The sequence below is a fragment of the Equus przewalskii genome, chromosome 16 (genome assembly GCF_037783145.1).
Source record: "Equus przewalskii isolate Varuska chromosome 16, EquPr2, whole genome shotgun sequence".
NCBI lineage: Eukaryota > Metazoa > Chordata > Mammalia > Perissodactyla > Equidae > Equus > Equus przewalskii.
The window spans coordinates 68,050,882-68,063,412 of record NC_091846.1 but is presented as its reverse complement, the minus strand read 5'-3'; the positions used below and the strand labels follow the sequence as shown (position 1 = coordinate 68,063,412).

The 12,531-nt window shown below is 38.8% G+C and overlaps 1 protein-coding gene across 46 annotated transcripts in view; it reads left to right on the top strand.

Moving 5' to 3' along the window:
• Positions 1–12,531, top strand: part of DOCK9 (dedicator of cytokinesis 9) — a 269,565-nt gene that overhangs the window by 243,391 nt on the left and 13,643 nt on the right. For 25 of the 46 annotated variants that reach the window (XM_070579124.1, XM_070579154.1, XM_070579142.1 and 22 more), the window contains 3 exons: positions 7,952–8,074; positions 8,783–8,896; positions 10,440–10,586. In XM_070579124.1, the coding sequence (XP_070435225.1) occupies positions 7,952–8,074; positions 8,783–8,896; positions 10,440–10,586 (384 nt within the window). Of the gene's footprint in view, positions 1–7,951; positions 8,075–8,782; positions 8,897–9,557; positions 9,594–10,439; positions 10,587–12,531 lie in introns of all 46 variants that reach the window. The other 21 variants (XM_070579155.1, XM_070579148.1, XM_070579130.1 and 18 more) reach the window with 1 other exon arrangement.

The window sequence follows — 12,531 nt, the reverse complement described above, 5'->3', positions numbered from 1 at the left end:
TTGGGTGAGTGTGGTGCCTGGGAATCTATATTTTAACAAGCATCCCAGGTGATTATTCTGATCCAAGGGGTCCTCAACTGTATCTTGAGAAACAATAAGACAGTGGAAATGTAAATTATGCCGTGAGGTACACCATTGCCCAAGCCAGATCACACGTTTACAGTTATTCCCAAATGGTACATAATAGAGACAACATCTAGCTTTGTAGGAAAGGTTAAATTGAATTAATCAATCCTAAAATGCAGCAAATGGCATTTAAAGGAAAAATAATACGCTGGGCAAACAGGCTCATACAGGTATTTTCATGCACATACATACACACATATGCACACATACACAGCATTAGTGTGCTGTTTCCACAGACAGGTGCTCAGTGCCCTCAATTGCGTCACTGTGGCACACTTAAAAATGGCACTGGCTAATTACGTTTTAAACAGCTTCCTCAATGACTTAGGACTTAGTGCACTAGATCTTTTTAAGACTAGTCTAGTATTATAAAATGTGTACTTTGCAGATGCATAAAGTTCATTGAGGGCTTTTTCCTAACCAGTAATTACCTACGGTTCTTTTTGTGTATCGACAATTTAGAAAAAATATCTTAGCATTTAAATTTTAAGCAAGGTGGTAAAACGATCAGGCTTTCGGCATGATCGCCTTTCAAGGTCATCACTATGTGACCATTGTCTGGATTAGTCCTGGTTTCCAGGTGATTGCTGAGAATTCGAAGCAAATTATACATGGAATTTCTGCTGAGAATATTATTCATATATGCCCCAATGTTTAGTTACTATGATGTCTTAGTTTTTATGACTGTAATTTTATGGTGACATACGGTCTCTCAAACTTAACTATCTATGTTTACTGGTTATTTCTATTTAAAGAATTGTTACTTGATGCACCAGCTATAAATGTCTAGGTATAGAGTTGACATTAGCTGCAATAGTTTACCTTACCAAATTAAGCTTTGGTGTTCAGTAACCCATACTTAACTTTTATGAGAGAAGGACTTACCTTTTTTTATTAGAGCCATTTTTAGTTTGTCATTGGGTAGAATCTACATGCACTCTGCTTTTTATAGTATATAAAACCATTTCTTTACAGTAATAAGTGATATTCAGACTGATAAACTACAGATCCTGAATGCCTCCTGAATCAGAAGAAAAGATAAAATAATGTCCAGTAGCATATAATAGTTGATGCTGTGTGTTATTTCCTTGATTACCATCAAATTGTGATACTTATTTCATAATTATTTACTAAACTCTATTCACTTTATCAAACATCCCCATTTTCCAACCATCCTGGGGAGTTTCCCTGGTTGAAGTCTATTTTTTTGTACCAAGTATGACAGATTTTTCCATAATGAACTCAGTTGTCTATAGTATTGATATGTTACTTGAGTTCAGGTTTCGTTGTTATTAAACTTTCCATGTGTTTCTAGTTTGACTAAACTAGATTAAAAATGGTATTCAAATCTTAGTCTCTCAGTTAGGAGCATTTGGCCCAGGTGATTACCCATAGCTTCTATTTGATATATATTTATTAAGTGACTAAATCTAGGGCCATTTAAATTATACCTGAAAGGCTGCTATGCACAGATACCTTATGTGGATAGACAGAACATCATTTTAAAATCAAGTAACATCTTCCTTACATAATACTTCATTGTTGTGTACTTGATTTACGTCTAGATGCATTTTCATATCTTATAAAATTATCTGCATTTAATTATTAGTTTATTTTTGACATAGAAAACTTTGTGTGCCAATTCAGTCTATGTTTAATCCTTCTCTCCTCTCCAGTCTCCTCTCTTGCCACTCTCTAATTCAGATTTTATACTCCACCCCCTCAAAGTAAATTCCTCACACACCATGCTGCCATCACTCCCATGTCTTTGTCCATGCTGTGCCCTCTCCTCCTTCCTATTCCCACTCCCACCTTTCACCTTCCCCTGACTAAGTCCTGATCATTTTTAAGGCTCGGTCAGTCAGCACTTTCTGCAACCTTCCATGCAGGTTGGAGGTTTCCTTTCCTTCATCACTGGATGGAGGCCGCTCCTCTCTGCGTCCCTGATTCCCTGCGCATGTATCAGTGCACTTACGACCATCTTTTGTAATCTCTCCCCACACTAGACTGAGCTGTATGAGAGCTGGAAGGGCTTTATTCACTTGATCCTTGGCCTCCCCGGTACTTGCCCAGAGGCACACCGACTGCTGTTAAATAAGCTACAACTCCTGCTGCTCTCAATTCGGAGTGTCTACCCTTGTGATGTGGAGTTTGGACACATATTTGAAACCACTGTTTTCTTCTGTCCTCAGCATCTTAACACATACATCACATCTTTTTCAGCTGGCAGTCATGAGTCTCTAGTTCATCCATTCTAGCTGCTCTGAAGGATAACAGTGTGTGTCTTTGAGGACCCCTTCCTCAAAGCAAATTTCACTTACGTCGTATGGCCTAATAAACTATCTAAAACCGACCCTCCACGTTTGGTAAAAATCTATCAAGCCATTTTTATAAATTACCGAAACTTCTTTATATAGATTTTTTTTTATAAACCCAGTGTTAAGCACAGTGCCTTGCACATTGCAGATGCTTGGTAGAATGTTTGAACAAATGAATAAAAGAATCAGCTAATGATGTGGTAGTGACTGTGTATAGTTAAACTTTTATAACTCTTTGAGACGAATTTTCCGTTTCCTATGAGCTTGCATTGAATTGACTCCAGATTATTATTGTGCTGTAACTGCTGTGGCATGGAATTAAAAATCTTTGGATCTCTTCGATCTTATTCACAATAGACAGAGTGTCATCATTGTGTATTTCCATCTACAATATGGGCCATTCCATGCTAGTGGAACCAGTCATAGTTTTTTATAAAAAATTTACGTTTCTCTTAGAACGAATCCCAGTAGTGAGAAAAGAAGGGGCCAGATGAGTAGTTAACCTAAGAACAATTTTTTTTTTTGAGGAAGATTAGCCCTGAGCTAACTGCTGCCAATCCTCCTCTTTTTGCTGAGGAAGACTGGCCCTGAGCTAACATCCATTCCCATCTTCCTCCACTTTATATGTGGGATGCCTACCACAGCATGGCTTGCCATGCGGTGCCACATCTGCACCCAGGATCCGAACCGGCGAACCCCGGGCCGCCGAAGTGGAACTTACGCACTTAACCGCTGCGCCACTGGACCAGCCCCTGAGAACAATATTTGAATGGGCAAAGTTTCATGCCTTTTGACTGTTTCATTATCAGAGGAATGCCTTGGTTGTACAATATTCTCATCCCTGGTGGGAAATTGGGTCTTCTCAGAATTTTTCTATCTCCGTTATAGTCCCATAGCCCCACTGAGAATGAAGATATTCAATAAATACCCAGTGGCAGTGTCTTTGACCTAAGATACGCAAGAAATGCAAGGCTTTGATACAAGGACTCTTAATCAACTCATTTCCCTACAGCTAAGGGCAGCTATTAGCATTATTGTTATTACTAAGAAAAATGCAGACTGATTCATTCATCCAAGAAATTCTTGACTACCAAATATGTATGTGGCACTGTGGGATGTTACATAGCCCAGTAGAAGTAAGATATCATTTTTTAAAAATTAATACAAAATAGGAAGTGATGATTCAAATAAGAGAGGTTTGTTTAACTGGCCTGTAAATTACCATACAGTATTTACAGTTTTCAGAGCATTCTGATGGGTAAAATTTTATTTGATATTCACAACCACCAAATTAGGCTAGACTTTACTACATTCCTCAGTTTTACAAATACAGGAAAGTAAGTATATTGACACTGACATTGTACAAGTTCTATTTGTATGCTTTTCATTTATCTAGCTTTTTATAATCAGAGGAGTGTGAGAAGAATCATAAAAGTTTGCTCTGCTTAGCCTGGATAGAATCCCCATTGTATTTGAGACAAAACTGAGAGAGGCGTACATCTTCGTAATATAAATGCACAAGGAAAAGAGATGGTGTTAGAACCTTGTCTGATTTCTTCTTTGTCTCTAGCTGTTAGGGTAGTTACTACATATATCTGGCTTTAATGTTTGCCCTTAATGAGACCTGCATAAAAGTATGAGACAACTGGTATGTACCTCTTGATAAGCACCGGTACAGAGTTCAGTCCCACAGATGACAGTTTTATGATTTGTGTGTTGTAAATATGACATAGGAGTTAAATATTTTGTTTTAAAGATGGTTTTTTTAAGTCGGTTAGGTAGTATTTTCTGGTAAATTGATTCACAGCTGTTTTAAAACTGTTTTGTTTCCTTCAGATCTATAAACTGTAGGCATTAGCCTATAATGAAACATTAGGCCAGTAAAGAAAAACACCGGTCATACCTTTCATTTACATTTTTGAAGAGGATACAAACATGTCGAAAGGCAACTATAAAAGCCTTTAAAAAATATTAGCAAATTGGGGGCCAGCCCTGTGGTCGAGTGGTTAAGTTCGTGCGCTCTGCTTTGGCAGCCCAGGGTTTCACTGGTTTGGATCCTGGACACGGACATGGCACTGCTCGTCAGGCCATGCTGAGGTGGCATCCCACATGCCACAACTAGAAAGACTCACAACTAAAGTATACAACTATGAACTGGGGGGATTTGGGGAGAAAAAGCAGAAAAGAAAAAGAAAGATTGGCAACAGTTGTTAGCTCAGGTGCCAATGTTTTAAAAAAAAATTAGCAAATTGAATCTAGCAATATATTAAAAAAAGGAAATAGAGCATGACCACGTACATGGGAATGTACTGTTGGTTCAACTTTGGAAAACCAATCAATATAACTCGCCATATTAACAGAATAAATAAGAAAAACCATATGACCATCTCCATAGATGCAGAAAAACCATTTGAAAAAATTCAAATCCATGTATAATAAAAAAGTAGAAGTAGAAAGGAATTTCCTCAACCTGAAAAAGATTATCTACAAAAAACCTACTGCTAACATCATACTTAATAGAGAAAGACTGAATGCGTTCCCCCTAAATTAGGAATAAGACAAGAATATCTGCTTTCACCACTCCTATTCAACATTGTTCTGGAGGTTCTAGCTAGTGCAGTAAGGCAAGAAAAAGAAATAAAACTGTCTATATTCACATAAGATACAGTTTTCTTTGATGACAGAGAAAATCCCAAAGAAGTTACAAAAGAAGCTACTAAAACTAATAAATGAGTTTAGCAAGATCACACAATATACAAAAATCAAACAACCTTCTTCATATTTAGAGGTTTCTATACCATGGTTTCACTATATTGTTAATGATTATTTTGTATAATTTCTACAAACAAATAGGCTGGATGACTTTCAATCTTATTCAAACAAAGCGCTTTCCTTGAAAAAGATAAACTATCAAAATAAAAAAAATGCTATTTATAATAGCATCGAAAAAAACATGAAAACTTAGGTATAGATATGTATGCTAAAAACTATAAAACACTGATGAAAGAAATCAATGAAGACCTAAGTAACTGGAGAAGACTCAATATTGTTAAGATGTCAATTCTGCCTAAATTAATTTAGACATTCAAAGCAGTCCCAATCAAACTGCCACCTTGAGATTTATTAGAAATTGACAAACTGACTCTAAAGTTTATGTGGAAAAGCAAAGGAACTGGACTAGCCGAAACAATTTTGAAAAAGTTGGAAGAGTCATGCTATCTGATTTCAAGATTACTATAAAGCACTGGTTCTCAACTGGGGAAAATGTTGCCCCCTCCAGGAGACATCGTCTGGAGACAGTTTTTATTATCACAGTTATTGGGAGAGGGATAGTTGCTACTTTGATGCTGGCATCAAGTAGGTTGCTGCTCACCATTGTTTAATGCTCAGGAAAGCCCCTAGAACAAAGAGTTATCTGGTCCAAAATAGCACTGGTGTCACTGTGGAGAAACCCTCTATAAAACTACATTAGTAATCAAGACAGTGTAGTTTTGGCACAACAATAGACACATATATCAGTAGAACAAAATAGAGAAGCTGAAAATAGACCCACACACATATGGTCAATTGATTTTTGACGAAAGTTCAAAGGCAGCTCAATGAGGAAGTCTTTCATCAAATGGTGTTAAAACAATTGGACATACATATGGAATACTTTGGCCCACACTTTACACTATATTAAAAAATAACTCAATGGATTATGGACTTAAATGTAAAATGTAAAACTATAAAACTTCTAAAATAAAACGTAGAAAATCTTGTGAACTTGGTTAAATAAAGATTTCTTAGGTATATAAAGCACAGTCCAAAAAATAAAAAATTGATAAATTGAACTTGATCAAAATTAAAAACTTCTGCTCTTCAAAAGACACTCTTAAGAAAATCCAGGGGCCAGCCCAGTGCCATGGTGGTTAAGTTTGTGCGCTCTGCTTCAGCGGGCCAGGGTTCATGGTTTTGGATCCTGGGAGCAGACCTATACGCCACTCATCAAGCCATGCTGTGGTGGTGTCCCACAAACAAAATAGAGGATTGCCATAGATGTTAGCTCAGGGACAATCTTCCTCAAGCAAAAAGTGGAAAATTGGCAATGGATATTAGTTCAGGACCAATCTTCCTCACCAAAAATAAATAAATAAGGGTTTGTATTGATAGGTACTGTATTATTAAAAGAAATAGGGTTTGCATTGATCGGTACACTATTTAAAAAAAATCCAGAGACAAGCTATAGATTGGGAGAAAATTACAAATCACATCTCTGATAAAGGACTTTTATGCAATATATATAAAGAACTCTAAAAATCTAATAAGAAAATAACCAAGTAGAAAAATGAGCAAAAGATTCAAATAGACACTTCATTAAAGCCATACAGATGACAAGCAGATGAAAATTTAATCCACATCATTAATGAATCATCCTAAATGGGCTTAAACAATAAAGGTTGAGTAAATTGATGCCCATGGGGAAAGTCCATAGAGAGATTGACATCAATCACCCTGAATGTTTAACAAAGTTATCAAAGATAAAGTTGCAGGGCTGGCCCTGTGGTGTACTGGTTAAGTTTGTATGCTCTGCTTCGGCAGCCCAGGGTTTGTGGGTTTGGATCCTGGGCGTGGACCTACACATCGCATGGTCAAACCATGCTGTGGCAGCATCCCACATACAAAATAGAGGAAGATTGGCACAGCTATTAGCTTAGGGCCAATCTTCCTCACCCAAAACAAAGAAGATACAGTTGCTTTAGGAAGGAGGGGGAGCTCTCCACTCTGTTCCTAAGGCAGACCAGCCCCTTCCATGGTCATGAGATGGATGCCAGCCCCAGGCAAGCTGCGTGCTGCCTCTCTTATGTCCAATCTGGTGAGAGCACGTCTGTCCCAGCATTCTAAGCTGGGGTCCTAAAATTCACCCTGATTGGCCTGTTTAAGTCACATATCCACCCATAATGAAGCATGACTGTGGCCAGGAAACAGATTTATGCTGATTAGTTTAAATCTGAGCCACATACCCCAACTCAAGTCATGAATTGTGTTAAATTCCTCCAAAGTTCAAGGACCTTAATGGAGGGAGGGTGACTACTCAGACTTCAGTAGGTAGAAATTTTCCAAGGAAGGAGAAAGGATGTTGGTGAGGCAGGCACATTAGTAACTCTCCATGTCTCAGTATTGTCATTGTTCCTCAGAGGGAAAAAAATTTCTAAATTATAGAAAGAGAACTAAGAAGAAAAATGTAGAGCCTGTGTGAAGCTATGGATGTCAGTTTTTTCCATGCAATTAACTATTACACAGTGCCCTGATGTAACCCTTCATTTCTGCTTGTAAGCGTGATTGAAAATGACTCCTAAGAAAGAACATAGCGATGAGTTGTTACAAGTGTGGGAGTTAGTGTTTAAAAATATTACATATTTGGAGATTTTCCTCCTAGCTGTCTTAACCAGTTCTGAATTCTTTAAGGAGTACAATGTCTTACTCCCTGTAACACTCTTTTCTGGCCGATGGTCTTCCTTGATCAGGAGGTGCTCATGGAGCTCCTAGAGCAGTGTGCAGATGGACTCTGGAAGGCTGAACGCTACGAGCTGATCGCTGACATCTATAAACTCATCATCCCCATTTACGAGAAGAGAAGAGATTTCGAGGTATCTGAGCGGGTTTGTTTTTTCCTGTTTGAGAGGACACTGGAGTGGCACATATCCCCAGACCTTCCTACATGCAAAGAGCAAGCAAGCCACTGTCAGAGATGAGCAAGTGGTCTCTGACCCTCCACATGGTTCCTCTAGTCACCACCCTCAGAGCCACCAGGCCTTACACACACAGACCCCACCTCTCCACAGACCCTGAATCTTGAACAGCAAGGGTTGGCAATTCTGTCACTTCACTTTTGAAAGGTTGCCAGGAACAGAGTTTTATAATCACCAGGTGCCTTTTTCCTCAGAACTCTTCCCTGTTCCACCTGCATGGAAAAATGGTAACCCTTCCCTCCTTCCTGGGAAGGAAGGTTGTCTTTTCTCTTAGCATAGCAAATGAAGTAGGAAAAGCAAGGGTGAAAAATGTTGGCATCGGACTGGACCATCTCCAACATTTCAAGCTAACTTGAAAACAGAATTTGCTTACTGCAGTATGGAAATCTGATAGGTCCTCAATACGCAAGATGGCCCTTTGGGTAGGAAACATTACAATTCAGAAGTGATCTCTACCAGTTGTACAGACAAAATACATTCTTGATCTTTTCTTTTTTTTAACTCAAGTCCAAGGAATTTTCACCTACATTATCTCATTTAATTGTTATTTTGAAATTGATTCTACTAGTTGCAAGTGGGAGGAAATGGGTTTTGTTCTGTTTTCAGAGGCTGGCTCATCTCTATGACACCCTACACCGGGCCTACAGCAAAGTGACCGAGGTCATGCACTCGGGCCGCAGGCTCTTGGGGACGTACTTCCGAGTGGCCTTCTTCGGACAGGTGAGTCTCCTCTCCGTCTGTAGGCTGTCCCAAGTCCTTTTTTTTTTTTTTTAACTCTATAAAGTAGTATTTTGTAAATTTTCTGTTTTCTGTAAGTGCTAATTTGATGAATTTGTCATATTTAGTATGATTCTTATCTTCCTCAGTAGTAAACTTTCTGCTTTTTTTCTTTCTTCCTGTCTTTTCTTTATTACTTTCTTAAGGCAGCGGTAAGTTCTCCCTCCATAAGACGTTCTTAGCGACATCTTTGGTACTTCAGTGTGGTTTGCAAGTTTCCTTTTCAAGTCTGTATGTGTATCTGTCCAGTCATTACAAACTCCAAAAAAATTAACATTTTATTCCATTTACAGAAATAAATCACCTGTTTCCTTATACAACTGCACTGCATGTTTTAAACCAAAATTAAGACTTTCTGGTTTCCTTTGTCCTTATGCATCTCTATCTTTTGTAATATAATATCTCCCCAAGTTATATTTACCATTGTAATGTTCAGAAACCCTATACGAAAGGGTTCATTTAAATTTAACTGAAAGTTTAACCTCCAAGTCTCTAACATGATTAAATGGTATAAATTATAATCCATTTATTTAGGGTGTGTGGTTTTCTATGAGCATTATATAACCTTAAATTTATTCTGTTATTGTCTTTTATAACTTTATAGCAATACCAGTTTACAGACAGTGAAACAGATGTGGAGGTAATTACAGTAAATGCTTTAAAAAGCAAATAATATAGTGAAATTACTGCATCAAAACTCCTAGTTTGATGTGGGTGTTTTTTGTTTCATATTAGCCTGCATTTTTTTTATATACTGTGTTTTTTGCACCATTTTCTATCTTTTATTTTAGATGAGAAACGTTTTTTTAAAAATTTATTTTAAATATTAACCTCAATCTGGACTTTTAAATTTTCAACCTTTTTCACTTCCCATGCACTTCGAAGCCTTGTTGTATTCAGATATGATTGGTGCTAAAACAGATGATGACTGGTAATAAGGAAAATGTTTTCTGATATGGTACTGCCACCTATTAATATTTTTCTCATCAGTAAAGCAAAATTTATTGCATGTAACCTTTGCCGAACCTACTCCAGACCTGAATGCTTCCATTTGTGCTGTGACATCCTGTGTTTATGGGAGTGGTCAGGAGAAGGGATGTGTGTGCACTCTGAGGCCTGCCTATAGCAGGCTGCAGAATCATTTCCTAGTGAGTTCTGCTTCTTGGGAATGTGAAACAGGCTTGAAACCCATCATTAGACTTCACTGAAAGAACACAGTCTTGAATCCCCAATCTTTCATTTCACTCAACGCGTAATGACAGCATTCTTGAATGAGTTTGCAGTTTTGTGTTCTTCCTTTATCTTTGCACTCAGACTTCACATTATTATCATTTTCCTTCCTATTCGGAAAGCTTGTTTAAGTAGGATTTTATTTTAGATCATTCCCTTTTTTTTTTTTTTAACCCTTATAACGAACAAATCCTTCCTGGGTGGTACGCCTTGGGCTTGTATTTGGGGGTATCTCTAACTGTGCCTTATGTCACAGGGATTCTTTGAAGATGAAGATGGAAAGGAGTATATTTACAAAGAGCCCAAACTCACGCCTCTGTCCGAAATCTCCCAGAGACTCCTTAAACTTTACTCAGATAAATTTGGTTCTGAAAATGTCAAAATGATACAAGACTCTGGCAAGGTAAGACCATGTTTGGAAATGTTTCAGAACAATATAATATTATTTTTATTGATTATACATGATGGATCATGTATGTTCATAAATGTGTGTAGATAAAAGACCCAAGAAAAAATTGGCCTTGAGCGGCAAGTGTGGGTTTTTTCTTCTTAATATGTTTCTGTGCTTTTCAGATGTCCATTAAGCAAATCTTTATTTCATAATTTTAAAAAGATTTTTTTTACAAAATAATTAATGTCTGAAAGGATGTACCATTTTTAGTACATATGTTTAGACACTCTGTAAGAGTAGGGTCCAACGTTCTGTTTCTCACTGCACTTTTCCCTGGTCTTGAGCACAGTGCCTGGCGCATTCCCTGATACTCTGACTGACTGATTGTTGGCTGTATGGACAGATGGACTGGCAAACGGACAGACCAAGGAATGAACTGACTAGCCAGCACACTTGTCAGAATGAGATCTACTTTCTATTTAGAGAGGCTGTCCTCTGCTTTATTGCTCTCATGAAGACCCTTTCTGAACCTACACGTTTTTCCTGGATATTTATGTGTCTCACTGTCTACAGGACATCTCCAGGAAATTGAGTGGCCCTTTGTTTCCTGAACTCAGGCCAAGATAGAGCTCCTGTTCTTTGCATTAAAAATGTTCCTCCTGTTCAGTTTCCAGCACTGATAAGCTCTACCTCTTTCTGTGTCCACCATTTTGGAGGATCCTTAGTTCATTTTCCATCCTGAGCCCTGCTTTGGAGTTCCCAGTGTCTGGAATCTGTTTCCTTGGGGCCCTTTGTTTTCTCTAGAGAAGAATCTTCCAATCTCCTGCTCAGGTGGTAGAGAGAGGACAGGGAAGGGGGTAATTCTGGATTCTGGATGCAGGAGACAAGTCTGCACCCTTTCACCTATTCTCCTTGTGTTCTGTTCTGTACCTAACCCCTGCTTCCACCGAGACTGGCAAACCCACTTAGACATTTTCCAGACCAGTTTCTCCAAGGAACAATCTCTGCTTTCTGTGGGGCAGGGACTAAGGAAGGGAACCTGGGGTTCCACCACTCCAATAAACTTTGGGCCCCTTGCCCTGGTTTCTGCCCTACACCTCTGCCAGTCACCTTAATCCTTGTGCTGGTCTTCTATGGATATCAGTCCATTCAGGCTGCTGTAACAAATACCAAAGACAGGTGGCTTATAAACAACAGAAACTTATTTCTCTCACTTCTGGAGGCTGGGAAGTCCAAGATCAAGGCATCGGCAGATTTGGTGTGTGGTGAGGGCTCGATTCCTTGTTTCTAGACGGCCATGTCTACACTCTCCTCACATGGTGGAAGGGGTGAGAGAGCTCTGTATGGTCCCTTTTATTACGGCACTAACCCCGTCCATGAGGGCTCCACCCTCATGACCTGATCACCTCCCACTGCCTAATGCTATTACATTGGAGGTTAATATTTCAACATATGAATTTGTGGGGAACTCAGACATTCAGTGTACAGCAGCAGGCTTCTGAGGGGTGCACTGACTTGCTTGTTGTCACCCACTCCATGGGAACTTGGCTTAGAACTTCCTCCGTTCTTCCAAGTCAGGTAGTACACCTCCACGCACCTGCTGTCTTCTGTCCTCTTTTCTTGGTTCTTGCAGGTCAGTTCTTTACTATTACTTTAAGAGTCGCACAAAGGAAAAGGGATAAGAATACTTTAGTCCATTGTTAACCAGAAACCTCAGCACAATCTGTTTAAGACCTACTTTTTTTCCAGACCAAATTACTAAGGTCCACCTTCCTTTTTCTCTAAAACCAAAACCTTTGTCTGGGTCAAGCTGTGGCTTTAACATTACAGCCTTTTCTCAAGGTTCTCATATGTTCTTCTTCCCCTTTTCATATGTGGCCCCCGATGCAGCAGCAGCAGCAGCTGAAAGACCTTCTAGACTCTCTTCTCTTCCCCCAAACCCAGTCCTCCATTCGCT